This window comes from Chlorocebus sabaeus, chromosome 16 (genome assembly GCF_047675955.1).
Source record: "Chlorocebus sabaeus isolate Y175 chromosome 16, mChlSab1.0.hap1, whole genome shotgun sequence".
Classification (NCBI taxonomy): Eukaryota; Metazoa; Chordata; class Mammalia; order Primates; family Cercopithecidae; genus Chlorocebus; species Chlorocebus sabaeus.
Genome location: NC_132919.1, coordinates 37,925,743 through 37,944,235, shown reverse-complemented (window position 1 = coordinate 37,944,235; position 18,493 = coordinate 37,925,743). Strand labels below are relative to the sequence as shown.

Genomic DNA, 18,493 nt, shown 5'->3' with positions numbered 1-18,493 from the left:
CCGGCCAACAGTTTGAAATCTTACATTTAAGTCTTTAATCCATTTTGAGTGAACTTTTGTGTATTGTGTAAGATAAAGGTCCAGTTTTATTCTTTTGCATGTGGATATTGTTTGCCCTAAACTATTTGTTGAACAGACTGTCCTTTCCCCATTATGTATTTTTGGCACCCGTGTTGAAGATCAGTTGATCATACATGTATGGATTTATTTCCAGGCTCTCTATTGTCTTCCAGTGGTCTATATGTCTGTCTTTATGGCAATGCAATTACTATTTTGATTATGGTGGCTTTGTAAGATGTAAATGTCATGAAGCATGATGCCTCTAGCTTTGTTCTTCTTTCTCAAGATTGTTTTGATGATTCCAAGTCATTTGTGGTTGCATATTAATTTTTGTATTTTTTTTCTATTTCTGTAAAAAATGTCATTGGGATTTTGATAGGAATTACAATGAATCTACATTTGTATTAGTCTTTAAAGTCAGTGGTGCCCAACCTTCTTAGCACCAGGGACTGGTTCTGTGGAAGATAGCTTTTCCACAGACCTGGGTTGGGGGTGGCGGTGATGGTTTCGGGATGAAACTGTTCCACCTCGGATCATCAGGCATTATATTCTCATAAGGAGCATATAACCTAGATCTCTTGCATGCACAGTTCACAATGGGGTTTGCACCCCTGTGAGAATATAATGCTGCTGCTGATCTGATAGGAGACGGAGCTCAGACGGTAATGCTCGCTCACCTGCCACTCACCTCCTGCTGTGCAGCCTGGATTCTACCAGTACTGGTCTGTGGCCTGGGGGTTGGGGACCCCTGCTTTAAATGTTTCATAGAGGACTGTGCATAGTGGCTCACACCTGTAATCCCAGCACTTTGGGAGGCCAAGGCAAGAGGAGCACTTGAGGATGGGAGTTCAAGACCAACCTGGGCAATATAGTGAGACTCTATACCTACCAAAAAAAAAAAAAACTACCAGGTCATGGTGGCTCATGCCTGTAGTCCTAGCTACTTGGGAGCCTGAAGTAGGAAGACTGCTTGAGCCCAGGAGTTTGAGGTTATAGTGAGCTATGATCACACCACTATACTCCAGCCTGGGTGACAGAGCAAGACTGTTTCTCAAAAAAAAAAAAAAAAAAAAAAAGCAAAGAAATGAAAATAAAAAATTAAATAAATAAAAATGTTTTGTAGAATTGGCATCGAGGCCATTTATGTCCTTAGCTTTTCTTTGATGGGAGACTTTTTGTTACTGATTCAGTCTCCTTACTAATCTGTTCAGATTTTCTGTTTCTTCATTATTCAGTCTCGGTAGGTTGTATATTACTAGGAATTTGTCCATTTCATCTAGTTTATTTAATTTATTGGCATATAATTTTTCAGAGTTATCTTTTATTATATTGGTGGCATCAGTGTCTCTTCTTTCATTTCTGATTTTCTCTTTTTTTTTCTTAACCAATCTAGGTGAAGACTTGTCAATTCTGTTGATCTTTTCAAAAATCAACTCTTAGTTTTATTGTTTGTTTAACTGTTTTTCTGTTCCATATTTTATTTCTGCTCTAATCTTAATATTTCTTTCCTTCTGTGAACTTTGAGTTGACTTTGTTCTTTTTCTAGTTTCCTGAAGTATAGAATTGGGTTACTTGAGATCTTTGTTTTTTAATGTTGGCATTTACCACTATAAACTTTCCTCTTAGTACTGCTTTTGGTGTATCTCTACTTTTGGTACGTTGTGTGTTTTTTCCATTAGTGTCAAGATAATTTCATAACTTTCCTTTTGATTTCTTTTTTGACCCATTCATTGGTTGTTCAAAAGTGTGTTAATTTTAATATTTTTGTAAATTTGCTGGTTTTCTGATGCTGAATTTTAGTTTCATTCTGTTGTGGTTGCAAAAGATACCTGATATTAATTTTAATCTTACATTTGTTAAGACTTGCTTTGTTACCTGACACATGATCTGTCCTAGAGAATGTTCCATGTACAGTTGTGAAGAATATGTATTTTGCTGCTGTTGGGTAAAATGTTCTATATATGTCTGTTAGGTCCATCTGGTCTCTAGTATTGTTCAAGTTCCGTTTCCTTATTGCTCTTCTGTTTGGGTGTTTTATTCATTACTGAAGGTGAGATATTAAACTTTCCTACTATTCTTATATTGCTGTTTATTTCTCTCTTCAGTACAATCAGTATTTGCTTGCTATATTTGGGTGTTCTGATGTTGGTTGGTATATATTTATAGTTGTTAAATATTCCTGGTGAATTGACCCATTTATCATCATATAATGTCCTTTTTTTTTTTTTTTTGTCTCTTGTGACAATTTTTTACTTAGAATCTATTTAGTATCCTAGAATTGCCACCCCTGCTGTCTTTTGGTTACCATTTATAAGTAATATCTTTTTCTATCCCTTCACTTTCAGCCTAGGGGTATCCTTAAAGTGAGTCACTTGCAGACAGCATTTTTATCTATCCAGCCCCTTTATATCTTTTGCTTAGAAAATTTAATCCATTTACACTTAAAGTAATGACTGATAGGGAAAGACTTACTATTGTCATTTCGATAATTGTTTTCTGTCTAACTATAGCTTTTTTGTTCCTCTTTTCCTCCCTTGATGTCTTTTTCCAGAGAATAAAAATTAATGTAATAACTTCTTAGCTGTGTTTATAGAATTAAAGTAGCTCTTCCTGTTTAGTTAAAGCATATTGTGCAGAAATTAACTATTTTACTAATGTTTTGTTTTATAGTCTTATTAAGAAGTTTATTTCTAAAAATAAAGCTAAAATTGAGGAAATAAATTCTCTTATAAAAACTGATCAGTTGCTGTTTTCCAGAGAATTTTGGGTGGTTTCTTTTTTTTTTTTTTTTTTGAGACGGAGTCTCGCTCTGTCGCCCAGGCTGGAGTGCAGTGGCCGGATCTCAGCTCACTGCAAGCTCCGCCTCCCGGGTTTACGCCATTCTCCTGCCTCAGCCTCCCGAGTAGCTGGGACCACAGGCGCCCGCCACCTTGCCCGGCTAGTTTTTTGTATTTTTTAGTAGAGACGGGGTTTCACCGGGTTAGCCAGGATGGCCTCGATCTCCTGACCTCGTGATCCACCCGTCTCGGCCTCCCAAAGTGCTGGGATTACAGGCTTGAGCCACCGCGCCCGGCGGGTGGTTTCTTATAATGACTCGTCCAAATTATGTAGAACTCATAGTATATAACAAGCAGATAAAACAGTTCAATTTAAATAATAATCTCTAATATTAGCTTTTGTCTTTTTCATTTATTCAGCTTTAATTTGCTATGTTTCATTTTCTAGCTTCTTGGAAAGAATAGTTGATTCTTTTATGTTGACATTTTAAAAATAAATATATTTAAAGCTATAAATATATTTCCAACTATTGCCATTGCTGTATGCCACATGTTTTGAATTGTGAGTGCTTTACTTATTCATAACTAAAGATTTCATGAATTCTACTGTGTTTTTCTATTTAACTCATATGGTTTTTAAGAACATGAGTTTTACAGCCACGTGTATTGGTTCACACCTGTAATTTCAGCACTTTGGAAGGCTGAGTCTGGAGGATCCCTTGAGACCTGAAGTTTGAGACTAGCCTGTTCATCAAAGCACGATCTCGTCTCTACAAAAAATATAAAAATTAGCTGGGTGTAGTGGCATGCACATGTAGTCCCAGCTACTCAGGAGGCTAAGGTGGAGGGATTGCCTGAGCCTAGGAGTTCGAGGCTGCACTGAGCTATGATCTTGCCACTGCACTCCAGCCTGGGTGACAGAGACCCTGTCTCTAAAATCAATCAATCAATCAATCAATCAATCAAGATGAATTTTTGTTTTGGGCTTGACTTTTAATCTACCATGACTTTATATTATTGACTTTTAATCTACCATGGCATAATTGTTTAAATATGTGATCAATATGATAAGGATTGCTTAAAATTTGTGGAACGTCCTTTCGTAATCTAACCCATGGCTGTAAATATTCCATTTGTGCCCATATATTTTCTACTTCTTGGCTGAGTCTTTCTTTATATCTTTTTTCAATACAGGTTATTAATGATGATCAGATATTCAGATAATGAGCTTATCTGCCTATATACTTAGTAAAGTGATCTTAAATCATCTTCATTTGAAGACTATTTAAGAATATTAAGAAACTTCACCTTAGGTTTAAAGAGGGAACTTAAAGGTTGTTAACTTTGACAGAGGTTTTTTGTTTTTTGCTTTTGCTTTTGAAATTGCCAAAATAGTAGTGGTAGTAGTGGTGGTGGTGGTAGAAATTGCTGAGATAATAGTAGTAGTAGTAGTAGCAGTAGTAGTAGTGGCAGTAGTAGTGGTAGAAATTGCCAAGATAATAGTAGTAGTAATAGTAGCAGTAGTAGTAGTGGCAGTAGTAGTGGTAGAAATTGCCAAGATAATAGTAGTAGTAATAGTAGCAGTAGTAGTAGTGGCAGTAGTAGTGGTAGAAATTGCCAAGATAATAGTAGTAGTAATAGTAGCAGTAGTAGTAGTGGCAGTAGCAGTGGTAGAAATTGCCAAGATAATAGTAGTAGTAGTAGCAGTAGTAGTAGTGGCAGTAGTAGTGGTAGAAATTGCCAAGATAATAGTAGTAGTAATAGTAGCAGTAGTAGTAGTGGCAGTAGTAGTGGTAGAAATTGCCAAGATAATAGTAGTAGTAGTAGCAGTAGTAGTAGTGGCAGTAGTAGTGGTAGAAATTGCCAAGATAATAGTAATAGTAGCAGTAGTAGTAGTGGCAGTAGTAGTGGTAGAAATTGCCAAGACAATAGTAGTAGTAGTAGCAGCAGCAGCAGCAGCAAAGTTGGTGGTAATTGTAACAGCAGCAGCAAACTATGTGCCAACACCATTCAGATCTCTCTAAATCTGTTAATAAATTTAACCCCATAAACACTCTATGAGATATATTGTTTTCTTAATTTTATAGATGAGAAAAGATACAGAGAGATTAATATACTTGCTGTAGTCACATTGTAGTCACATTGGCTTAAACAAATGGAGGAAAGTTTGTTTAGCTAGACACACAAAAAATAATTTTTTTCTTTCCTCTCTTTAGTTACTAGAAAAATTAAAAGAACGTTGGCTCTCTACTGGTTTATGGCATAATCTGGAGTTGGTGAAGACAGTCATTGTAGAACCACAGGGAGGAGAAAAAACAAATTTTGATGAATTACTGCAGGTGTACTATGATGCAATCAAATACAAAGGAGAGAAAGGTAACTGGAAATTATTTCATGGTTGGTGAAAAAATATTTTTTATTACAAAGTAAGAAGGTACAATTATAATTTTGTATTTTTAAATGAATTACACTTAAGAGAAAAATTATAATCCTGAGTGAAAAGAAAATAAACTGGGTAAAGAAATTCTTTTAATTGTACTTGTTCTCCTGTGAATATTTTCACTTGGGTATGCTGATTCAACTTTAAGAAAAATGATGCCATCATCTCACAGTCTTCAGTGCACTACCTGAAATATTTTGTGCAAAAAGGCAGTTAGGATATATATAAATATATTCCTTACTAGCCAAATGAGACCTATATTTTGATGCAATTAGTACACTTGGTGCTTATATTCTATTACATAAGATAAACTTGAATTTTCAAAACATAACTGAAAACTTAATTCCAAGTTAGAGCATATCCATGACGAGTTTGATGTGAGGCCAGGCATGGTGACTCTTGCCTGTAATCCTAGCACTTTGGGAGGCTGAGACGGGCAGATCACTTGAGCCCAGGAGTTTGAGACCGGCCTGGGCAACATGGTAAAATCTTGTCTCTACAAAAAATACAAATATTAGCAGCTTGTGGTGCATGTGCCTATAGGTCTAACTACTTGGGAGGCTGAGGTGGGAGGATCACCTGAGCCTAAGAGGTCAAGGCTGCAGTGAGCTGTGATTGTGCCACTGCACTCCAGCCTGGCTGACAGAGTGAGACCCTGTCTCACAAAAAATAAAAATAAAAAAATAAAATAAAATAAAAATTTGATGTGAAGGGATAGTAATAGTTTATGAACAATGCAAGAAAGAGGTAATATACCATGTCAGTATCTTTTTATGGTGTATATATATGGTGTTCTCTGTCTGTTTTAAATACTTTTAAATATATTGATTCCATATGATATGTATTATCAATTAAAATTATTTCAGTTATTCTGAGAATTTTACTTTCAGGTGGTAAAGGTAATAATGCAACTTCAATTTTTATGAAATAAACCTGTTTATAATCACACAGTTCATATGTAAGTTGCTATTCTGACATGTTTTTATTGTATAAGTTATCTGGAAGATGCACAGTTTGTAAATTGGTTTGCTACCCTTTTGCATATAAATGTAATTTTGTTTCCCTTATTTTCTTAAAGACATTGAACTGTTAAAACTTTATCTCATAATAGTGTTTTATTTTGATTATTTTAAATTTGCTACTATAATTACTATTTTATAATTACTATAATTATAAATCAGGTATTTTCAAAATGCCAAGAATGAGCAATTTCTGATAATTTTGGATATGCTTTTTTCTGTTGTTTAAGATGGAGCTCTCCTGGTAGCAGTTTGTCGTGGTAAAGTGAGTGAGGGTCTGGATTTCTCAGATGACAATGCCCGTGCTGTCATAACAATAGGAATTCCTTTTCCAAATGTGAAAGATCTACAGGTAGGCCATCAAAACTTTAAGTTTTATTATTGCAGGAGTCATTGGTTTTGTATAAAGTTAATTGCAGGGATCCCTCATTTTATTGAGCTTTGCTTTATAGTGCTTTTTTACAAATTGAAGGTTTGTGGTAACCCTGCATTGTGCAAGTCTGTCGGCACCATTTTTCCAACAGCATGTGGTCACTTGTTTCTGTGTCACATTTTGGTTAATTCTCACAATATTTCAAACCTTTTCATTATTATTATATCTGTTAGAGTGATCTGTGATAAGTGATCTTTGATGTTACTATTGTAATTGTTTTGGGGCGCCTCATACTGTACCCACATAAGAGAGCGAACTTAATTGATAAGTGACATATGTATGCTAACTGCTTCACTAACCACCCTTCCCCCATTTCTCTCTCCTCGGGACTCTCCATTCCCTGAGAGACAACAATACTGAAATTAGGCCAATTAATAACCCTACAGTGGCCCCTAAGTGTTCAAGTGAAAGGAAGTATTGCATGCTTCCTACTTTAAATCAAGGATGAGACATGATTAAGCTTAGTGAGCAAGGCATATTGAAAACTGAGACAAGACAAAAGCTAGGCCTCTTGCACCAACCAATTAGCCATACTGTGAATGCAAGGGAAAAGTTCTTCAAGGGAATTGAAAGTGTTACTCTAGCAAATGTACAAATAATAAGCAAACAGCCTTATTACTGATATAGAGAAACGTTTAGTGGTCTGGAAAGAAGATTAAACTGTCCATAACATTCTCTTAAGCCAAAACTTAATTCAGAACATGGCCCTACCTCTCTTCAATTCTGTGAAAGCTGAGAGAGGTGAGGAGGCTGCAGATTAAGCTAGCAGAGGTTGTTTCATGAGGTTTAAGGAAAGAAGCCATCTCCATAACTTAAAAGTGCAAAGTAATGCAGCAGGTGCTGATGGAGAAGCTACAGCAAGTTATCCAGAAGATCTGGCCAAGATAATTGATGAAAGTGGCTATGCAAAACAACAGATTTTCAGTGTAGAAGAATCAGCCTTCTGTTGAAAGAAGATGCCACCTAGGACATTCATAGCTAGAGAGGAGAAGTCAATGCCTGACCTCAAAGCTTCAGAGAACAGGCTGACTCTCTTGTGATGGGCTAATGCAGCTGGTGACTTTAAGTTGAAGCCAATGCTCATTTAACATTTTAAAAATCCTAGAGCCCTTAAGAATTATACTAAATCTACTCTGCCTGTGCTCTGTAGATGGAACAACGAAGTCTGCATGACAGCATATCTGTTTACAGCACGGTTTACTGAACGTTTTAAGTCCATTATTGAGATCCACTCCTCAGAAAAATCAATTCCTTTCAAAATATTACTGCTCATTAATCATATACGTGGCACTCAAGAACTCTATGGAGATGTACAAGGAGATTAATGTTGTTTTCATGCTTGCTAACAAAACATCCATTCTGCAGCCAATGAATAAAGGAGTAATTTCTACTTCCAAGTCTCACATTTCACAAGGCTGTAACTGCTATAGATAGCGATTCCACTGATGGATCTGGACAAAGTCTATTAAAAACCTTCTGAAAAGGATTCACCGTTATAGATGCCATTAAGAACATTCATGATTCATGGGAGGAGGTCAGAATATCAACACCAGCAGGAGTTTGGAAGTCATTGATTCCATCCCTCATTGGATGACTCTGAGGGAGTTAAGAGTTCAGTGGAGGGAGTAACTGTAGCTGTGGTGGAAATAATAAGAGAACTAAATTAGAAGTGGAGCCTAAAGACATGACTAAATTGCTGCAATCTCATGAGGAAACTTAAACAGATGGGGAGTTGCATTTTATGGATGAGCAAAGAAAGTGGTTTCTTGAGACAGGAACTATTCTTAGTAAAGATGCTATGAACATTGTTGAAATGACAACAAAGGAGTTAGAATATTAAATAAACTTAGTTCATGAAGCAGCAGCAGAATTTGAGAGGCTTGACTCCAATTTTGAAAGAAGTTTTATGATGGGTAAAATGCTATCAAAGAGCATCTTATGCTACAGAGAAATCTATTGTGAAAGGAAGAGTCACATGATAGAGCAAATTTCATTGTTATCTTATTTTAAGAAATTGCCACAGACACTCCAACCTTAGCAACCACCACCCTGATCAGTCAGCAGCCATCATTGAGGCAAGACCCTTTGCCAGCAAAAAGAGTGACTCACTGAAGGCTCAGATGATCATTAGCCTTTTTTAGCAATAAAATATTTTCAAGTTAAGGTATATGCATTTGCTTTTGAGACATACTGCTGTTGTCCACTTAATAGACTGCAGTATAGTGTAAACATAACTTTTGTATGTGTTGGGAAACCAAAAAATTCATGTGACTGACTTTGTTATGATATTCTCATTATTGGGGTGGTCTGGAACCAAATTTGCAATGTCTCTCAGGGATGTCTGTATACATTTTCCTGTATCCTTAGACATTTTTAAGTCTTTGGTGAATCTGAGTGAGTGAGAAAAGTTTAGTAGATGTAGATTTTATTTTATTTTCAATTTACACTGTCTTTTGGTCAACGAGAGTTATTTTCAAAGTCTGGTCCTGGGTCAGGTGCATTGGTATCACCTGGGAACTTAATAGAAATAAAGACTTCCAGGTTCATCCAGACCTGCCGAATCAGAAACTCTGGAAGAGGAAACCAGCAATTTGTGTTTTATGTCTTTTAACCACAGACTTATGGGTTTCTCCGGGGAATCCTGGGGTCTTTTGTCCACCTGGCTCCCTTCTCTCCAGTGTCCTGCCTTGCAGATTTTGTGATTTAGTCACTCCATATTCTGATCTCTTCCACCTCAGCTCAACAGGACCACTGCACTCTGCTTGTACTTTAATGCTCTGTGCTGTGGTCAGGAAATTATACCCAAGCAGAGAACTGGGATAATGGAGTTCACCTAATGAATTCCACTTAGCTCCAGAATTACTGTCTTGTGCTGTTTGGTGCCTACTACCTGAAAACAGTTGCTCTGTTTTGCCCGGTTATGTGATTACTTACAATGGAAGAAATACTCTCAAACCAGTTACTCAATCTTGGCTAGAAACAGTTGTATCTCATCATCACTGATTGTTTCCTAAACAATATATTTGAAAAACTATAGTAATAATTTGAGCCTAAGTTGAAGTTATTGTTCATCAAGGAGGATTTTCTTTTACTTCCTACAGGCATTGGAAAGTGCTGGCAATCTGAGAAAACGTGAGATTTTTTGGCCTCTGAGCTGACTTATTGATTATGACCTATATCCCTCCTCCCAGGGTACAATCAGTTAGAGTCTCATACCAAAGCAGGAGTTCTTTCATTACAATAGTTATCTTTTTAATTGTTAATACTTTACTAGGCACTGTGAATTAGATAATTTTACTTTTATTTTTCTAGTCCATAGCAGTCTTTAGGTAACATTAACAGTAATAAGCAGTATTTCTTTTGTTAGCCCCTACTCTTCCTGTAACCTCTGGACCTCTTCAACATTTCTGAAAGTCCTCAGGGGGTATCTCACTTGATGATTCATAGTCCAATACTTTTTCATCCTCCAGTAACTTTGGTGGTTTCCAGTACCTTTCTCCAGTTAACCAGTGCTACTGCTGAGAGCACTAATGGCTATGCCCAAGGCTGGGTCTCCTATTCTAAAATGGCTGATGCTGCCTTGACTACTGCTACTGATGAAACAGTTGACATCTACCCAAGAAAAACTACTGTCACCATCAACAGCACTAGTGCTGCATTCCACTGAAGCAGAGTGCTACTGATGGCACGGCTATTGGCACTGGTATTATCTCCTTCTAATGTCTTATCATTTTACTCTAGCCCTACATTATTGCACTAAGGCTGCTTTGTTAAATTGGAAAGAACCATTTTCCCTTCTTTAGACCACACCTTCTTCCAGTATGTTAATAAAATACAGTTTTTTCCTCTAAAACTAATTATTTCCATTTTCACCTATGTCCTCTGTCTTCCTTGGACCCTGCATATGAGTTCTTGAGAGCTGGAAAAGAAGAAAAACTTTATGGCTAATACTAGGTTGTACTAAATATTATACATACAAAGTAACAAGGCCTAAAATGATAATCAAGATTATATTTCTGATTACATATGAGGAGAAGAGAAGGGAATGATATTCAGAGTAGTTATCAAAATAATTGGAACATTTTCCATAATTTTTAGTAAAAGAAAATAAGCTGCAAGAAAGTATAATGAGAATACAGGTATTTATTATGTTATTCTTCATTATTTTCTAAAAATTCTTAAAATTAAAAAAGTACACTTGTGAGGGAAGGAAATTCCATTTCTCTTTTCTTCACCTTTGCATCAACAGCTATGATTTTGAACATTGTTATACCAGTCTGGGGTTCTTAGTGCTTTTTCCTCAGGATAAATTCTTCCTAGACAATATCTTAGTCTATCATGCAAAAAAGACACCTGGTGGCCTCCTCTGACATTCTTCAGTCATGATCCTATTTGTCATAGTTCTGCTTATGTGCATAAAACAGCAAAATAACAGAAGCATCAATGGGTTCTGGGTAAAGGGGAGGATGGTGGTTCTAAAGGGTTATCCCTAGTGGTTCCCAAAAGGTGCAAGTAGGGTGGACACAAGAATAGTTCAAGCTGCAGGGACAAGGGATAGAAAAAGTGAAATTATTTACCAGCAGTACTAGATGTGGGAAGTAGATTTCTTATTGCCATATGTCTGGATCAGTTCTTCTGTAACAACTCCAAAACTTAGTGACTTAAAACAGTAATCATTTATTACAGGTCATAAATCTATGGAGTGATTGGGTGGCAGATGATCTAGACTTGGGCTTGGTTAGTCGGTGCTCTCCATTTTAGCTGGGCTCAGCTACTCTGCCCTAGTTGGCTGATCTGTGTTGAAGTCACCTGAGTCAGCTCTGTTCCACCTGTATTTCATTCTTTGTGGACCAACAGACTAGCCAAGGCATGTTATCATTGCAATGACAGTAGTACAAGAGGGCAGGTTTAACTGTGTAAGCAATTAAGTCAAATACCTATTTACATCACATCTGCTAACTTCCTGTTGCCCAAAACATGTCCATGCATAATCTCAAAGTCAAGGAAGGGGAGAAAAGGGATAATTTCTACCACACATGACAAAGGACTTAGAATCATGACTTCAAAAAGGAGTCCTCAACTATCGCATTTTTTCATAACTAAAGGGTATTTGTTAGTTATCCATTTATAAGACTGGTGTGTTGTAAGTTTTAAAAGTATAAGCATGCAGTTTTTATGATGACTAAGAAGGCGTTTCATCATTTGGAAATGCCCAGAATATAGCAGTCAATACCTAAAATACTTGAAATATGTCAGAGCATCATTATGAGTGATTTCTTAAAATTTTTATAAATGGTTAGACAAGTATTTGAAAATATTTGTATGCCTCTATGGAATATAAAAGTTAAGTTTAAAATTCTAATGCAGTCCAGTTTATCTATTTTTTGTTTGTTGCCTGTGCTTTGGTGTCATATTTAGGAAAACATTGGCAAATCCAACATCATGCATATTTGCCCCTAATGTTTTCCTTGAAGAGTTTTATAGTTATAACTCTTTAATTTAGATATTTGATTCCTCTTGAGTAAATTTTTCTATGTGATATATGGTGAGGTCCAACTTCCTTATATCTAAAGTGAATCTTTTGTTGACAGCATATAGTTGGATCAGGTTTTTAAAAATCCATTTGGCCAATCTCTGCCTTTCAATTGGAGAGTTTAAACCATTTACATTTAAAGTAATTACTGATAGGAAAGGACTTACTTCTGCTATGTAGCTATTTGTTTTCTTGTGTCATGTGCTTTTTGTTCCTCAATCCATCATTTCCTTTTTTATATTTAGTTGATTCGCAATATACTATTTTGATTCCCTTCTTTTAGATGTATTTTTTAGTTTTTAGTATTTACCTTGGGAATTATAACTATCATATGAGTCTCTATTCCTCCCTTATTACATTGTTATTGTCACAGATTCCGTCTTTATACATTGTGTGGCTGTTAATTTAATTTTTAATTATTGTTTTATGCATTTGCCTTTTAAATAATATAGGGAAAACAGAGGAGTTGCAATTCAAAAGCATATTATAGTATTCACCTGCATAATTACCTTTACCAGTGTCCTTTATTATTTCCTAAAGCACATAGTTAGTGTTTATAAATATGTTTTATAATCTGTTACATGGTGTACCTTGAGGATAGGGATAATTTCTTAAGCATTTTTGTGTCTCTACAACTAAGATGTTACCTAAGAACATAGTGCTGAATACATGTTTTAGTTAATGATTGAATGGGGTTTTAATAGAAGTTATTAAAATTGTATTTGACTTTGTTATTTGTTTTTAAAAACAACAGCAACCACCCTCCATTCCTGGAGACTTTAAGGATGGAAATGATAGTAATCATTAGATGATAATGAACAGGATGGTAGTAAACAGTGATATGACTCATAAGGAGGCAATACAGGGTAGTTATAGTAGTAAATCATTAGAGGATATGTAAAAGGGAGTGCTCAATCCTCAACAGCATCTTACACTTTATCTAATACATAGTAGAACATAGTGGAGGGAGTATCTTTTATCGTCTATATTGGCTATCCCTCTTTTGGTATTTATTTATTTAAATATTTTTATTTTATTTCATAGACAAGGTCTTGTTCTGTTGCCCAGGCTGGAGTACAGTGGTGTAATCATAGCTCACTGCAGCCTTGAGCTCATGGGCTCAATTGATCCTCCTGCTTCAGTCTCCTGAGTAGCTAGGACTATAGGCATGTGCCACAACACCTGGCTAATTTTTTTTTTTTTTGGAGAGGTGAGGTCTTGCTATGTTGTGCAAGCTGGCCTTGAACTTCTGACCTTAAGGGATGCTCACACCTCAGCCTCCCAAAGTGCTGGGATATAATCCCAGGTGTGAGCCTGTATTAGTTTTTTATTGCTGTGCAACGAATTGTCACATAGTGGCTTAACAAACATTTATTATCTCAGTTTCCATTGGTCACAAGTGTGGGCATGGCTTAGCTGGGTCAGGGTTCCACAAAACTGCTGCAATGAGTGTGTTGGCCAGGCTGTGTTCTCTCTGGCACTTGGGGTCCTTCTGTGGTTGTAGGACTGAGGTTCTTCCTAATCCATCCAAGAGGCAGTCTTTTTAAAATTTTTTTGAAAACAGGGTCTCACTCCATTGCCTAGGCTGGAGTGCAGTGGTGCAATCATGGCTCACTGTAGCCTTGGCCTCCCGGGCTCAGGTGATCTTCCCACCTCAGCCTCCTGGGTAGCTGGCTCTACAGGCACACGCCACCACACCTGGCTAATTTTTAAACGTTTGTTTGTTTGTTTCTTTTAGAGACAGGATCTTGCCATGTTGCCCAGGCTGGTTTCGAACTCCTGAGCTCAAGCGATCCACCCGCCTCAGCCTCCCAAAGTGCTGGGATTAGAAGTGTTAGCCACTGTGCCTAGCCCTAAGGGACACTCTTGGCTTCAAGAAGCTATTCACAGTTCATTACCATGTGACCTTTTCACAGGCCCCCTCGTATCAAGACAGTTTACCTTCAGAGGCCAATAGGAGGCTGTCTAGCTCCAGTCAGCCAAGACAGAGTCTTACACAACTTAATAAAATTATGGAGAAAAAAATAAAATTAAAAAATCATGGGAATTACTTCCCATCATTTTTGCTATATAATATAACCTAATTAAGAGTGACTATCCCAGAACCCTTTCCATATTCTGTCGGCTAGATGCAAATCACTGGTTCTGCCCTCACTTAAGGGGAGAGGATTACAAAGATGTGACTCTCTGTGTATCACCTTAGAGTGTGTCTGCCATACTCCTATTCCCTATAAAAAGAGATGATGATCTAAATGATCTCCATAGATGGCTCTTCCAAAACTAAAACTATGCTTCAAGTTATAGGACCTTAAATTAGAATTTTATAGTTTTCTTTTACATTAACAGTCTATCATGAAATAAGTAAAGGTTATTTATTAAATACAAATTTAAATATTCTACCTTATAGAAATGAAACAGCCTATTTCTGTATTATTTTGTCTATTTCATTTGAATTCACATTTAAAAAGGTTAAGATCATTCAGTCAGAAAAGTGATTTGAGTGGGAAAAAGAAGGCAGTGACATTACTTTTATGATACTAAAATTTTTTCTTAAATTTGAGAAAGATTATGGAAGTAAAAGTTAAAATGCAGTTTAAAATACTAACATAAGACTTTGCAGTCTCAATAGCAGGGTTTGGCTTTTTGAGAAGAAGGAAAATGTATGTTAGAGCCAAAAATATGACTCCTTTGGCTGTGACCAGGATTTCCTCTTCCCACCTTAGGGACTAGAAAGTAGAGGTAGGAAAATTTCATTTTGGAGCCAAGTGTGACTTGTTTAGTTCAAGTCATAATTTATTGCACATACCTGAGGGACCTGAAAATAAAGAAACCCACTATGAAATGTTGATAATGGGCTACTCTGAAGGTAAGCATTAAGCTAACTTTCCCAGTGAGGATTTTTTTTCACTTCCACCTTTCCCAGATGCTTCTGATCATTCATAAGGATATACTTAATCGTATAATAGTTAAAAAGAAAACTTTCTGTGGACTAAACCAAAGCATTTGAGGGGCATGAGAATGAACCAAGGCTTTTATATGACTAGATGTCAATGGAAAAGTATAACTAAAATAAAAGTTGTTTTCTTTTTCATGTAATTAAGTCACAGTATAACAAGGCTGCCTTTTTAATGGATATCTAAAGCAAATCCTCTGGGCAATTACTATGATCTAACAACCACGGGAGTATTCAGCTTTATAACTGAGGCATCTACCTCTCCAATTGGTGACATGGATGTAGTTTGTGAGACATGATAAGGTACAAATATATTTAAGTTTTAAAATTGCATTTTATTTGTATTGCCTAGCATAGTTTATTATAATAGTATATAGAAAAGTTCTCCTTCGTAGGTATTGTTCCTTTACTTCTCTGAAGAAAAATTTATAAAACCATGGCATGTGGCTAAAAATGTTTATATTTTTAAAATGTTGAAGTGGTATGTTAGATTTTTATAATTGGTTTAATAAAATTTGATGGTAATTTTCATTGTCAGAAGTGCCCTTACAATGATTAAAATAATTTATCATGCTAATAAATTTTATATTTGTGGGGTTTTTTGGTAACATAGTATGTTGAGTTACCAAACTAGATTTTATTTGGAAAGTATTTAAAATTTACATAGTGATCTGAATGTCTATCTTACTATTAACATACAATAACAATTATGAGTTCCTTTTTTTGTTTAGGAAATTTCTCTTAGCTCTGAATGTACCAAACTATTTGGGTATATATTATTATTATTATTTTGAGTTGGAGTCTTGCTATGTTGCCCAGGCTGGAGTGCAGTGGCACAGTCTCGGCTCACTGCAAGCTCCGCCTCCTGGGTTCATACCATTCTCCTGCCTTAGCCTCCTGAGTAGCTGGGACTACAGGCATCTGCCACTACACCCAGCTAATTTTTTTGTATTTTTTAGTAGAGACAGGGTTTCACCGTGTCAGCCAAGATGGTCTCAATCTCCTGACCTCATGATCCGCCCACCTTGACCTCCCGGAGTGCTGGGATTACAGGCGTGAGCCACTGCATCCGGCCCGGGTATATATTATTTTAATCAATTTTTTAAAATTACATTTATGAATGAAAAATTCAGTCATCTATTTTAGTTATATTAGTTATTGACTTTATAATAAGCAGACACTTAAATAAATTGATAGCTTCCATGCATTGTTGGCATTTTATAAACCACAGAAAAAGACAGGGCGCTTTCCCTAAAGAATAACAGCATTAATAAAGTAGAGTGCACATTAAACCATGTTAAACCAGTGCTTTCAACTGTCAAATTATTATCAGATGATGGTAGTACTGGAATTTAAAAAAAATTTTTTGAGACAGAGTCTCATTATGTTGCCCAGGCAGGTTCTGGGCTCAAGTGATCCTCCTGCCTCAGCTCCCGAGCAGCTGGGATTACAGACTGCACCAATTGCACCTGGCTATGTTAGAGTTATTAAATCCAACACATTTCTTTTTAAGGAGAATGATATTGTTCCATTATTATTCTTTTGCTTTGACAGCATTGTGTATATTCATGACAAAATGAATGAGGGAGGGAATGTAAAGTACTGTAGTATGTCAAGAGGAACTTGATTTCAGAAACGTTTTGAGTAGATTCATCTGTTCCTTTTATTTATACATCCCTTTTGAATTACTTTTCTATCAAAATTGTGTTAATGACAGCCAATGCCTGTTATCCCAGCACTTTGGGAGCCCAAGGTGGACAGATCATTTGAGGTCAGGAGTTCGAGACCAGCCTGGCTAACATGGTGAAACCCTGTCTCTACTAAAAACATAAAAAATTAGCCCTGATGTGGTGGCATACATCTGTAATCCAGCTACTCCAGAGGCTGAGGCAGGAGAATCACTTGAACCTAGGGGGCGAAGGTGGCAGTGAGCCGAAATTGCGCCACTGCACTCCAGTTTGGGCAACAGAGCAAGACGCTGTCTCAAAAAAAAAAAAAAAAAAAAAGTTATGTTAATGGTATTGAATTTTTTTCATGCATTTATTCATTCATTTTACAAACTTTTTTAAGAGCTTAATTTGTACAAAATGCAGTAGGTGTAAAAATGAACAAGATGCTGTCTCTACACTAGCAATATCAATAATTTATGAAAGAACAGGAACATATAACAAGATGCTTTGGTGGAATAGAAACCAAGTGCTCAGATGCTTAGGAAAGCTGAAGTTGACCAACACGTTTCGCCTCCCTTGCAGGTATCAATTTACTTTGACTAACTTGCCTAAAAGGGATGGAGGAGCCAGAGAGATAAGATTTGAATCTTCTCTACAGTGAGATTCAAATATACAAACATTTGATAAAGTGGAATGGCCTCATCAGAGGTTAGATTACAACAAAACTATTCAGATTATAAAACTTCAGAATAGGCTGGGCGCAGTGGCTCACACACATACCTGTAATCCCATCACTGGGAGGCTGTGGTGGGCAGATCACTTGAGGTCAGGAGTTGGAGAACCACCTGGGCAACATGATGAAACTCTCTCTCTACTAAAAATACACACATTAGCTGGGTGTGATGGCACAATCCCAGCTACTTGGGAGGCTGAGACACTAGACACTAGAATTGCTTGAACTTGGGAGGTGGAGGTTGCAGTGAGCCAAGATCGCTCCACTGCACTCCAGCCTGGGTGACAGAGAGAGACTCTGTCTCAAAAAGAAAAAAAAAAAGAAAAAGAAAGAAAAGAAAAAAGCAACTATTCAGAATATAAAGCAACCTTTTTTTTTTTTTTTTTTTAAGTATCTGGCTAGAGCACCAACTATTATAATAGACTCAGGGGACACAGTGATACACAACACAGTTTATAGTCCCCCGTCTCATGTTGCTTATAGTCTAGCAAGGAATATTGACATTAACGTAATGAAGAAACAATCACAGTTGTGATGAAGGCTATAAGAAAAAGTCACAGGAACCCTGAGAATGTTATAGCAGGTCTTTGGGGATCAAGAAAGGCTTCCTGAGGAAGTGATATTTAACCTGACACTGGAAAGAAAACTAGGAGTTATGAATGTGTACAGAATGGATAAGAGTATTCTCAACAGAGAGAACAGCATGTGCTAAGGTTCTAAGGTGGAAAGAGGATAGCAGTTTCCAAGAACTGAAAGAAGCTGAAGTGGTGAGTTGGGAGAATGGCATGTGAATAGAGGCTGGGAGAGGTATTTAGGAGCCAAATCACTTAGGACTCTGTATGCCATTTTCAGGATTTGGGACATTCTAACTTACG

General features: G+C 36.6%; 1 protein-coding gene across 3 annotated transcripts in view; it reads left to right on the top strand.

Moving 5' to 3' along the window:
• BRIP1 (BRCA1 interacting DNA helicase 1) overlaps positions 1–18,493 on the top strand; it is a 183,822-nt gene that overhangs the window by 113,546 nt on the left and 51,783 nt on the right. For all 3 annotated transcript variants that reach the window (XM_037993750.2, XM_008011223.3, XM_073004883.1), the window contains exons 15-16: positions 5,054–5,213; positions 6,527–6,648. In XM_037993750.2, coding sequence (XP_037849678.2) covers positions 5,054–5,213; positions 6,527–6,648 — 282 coding nt within the window. The remainder of the gene's footprint in view (positions 1–5,053; positions 5,214–6,526; positions 6,649–18,493) is intronic.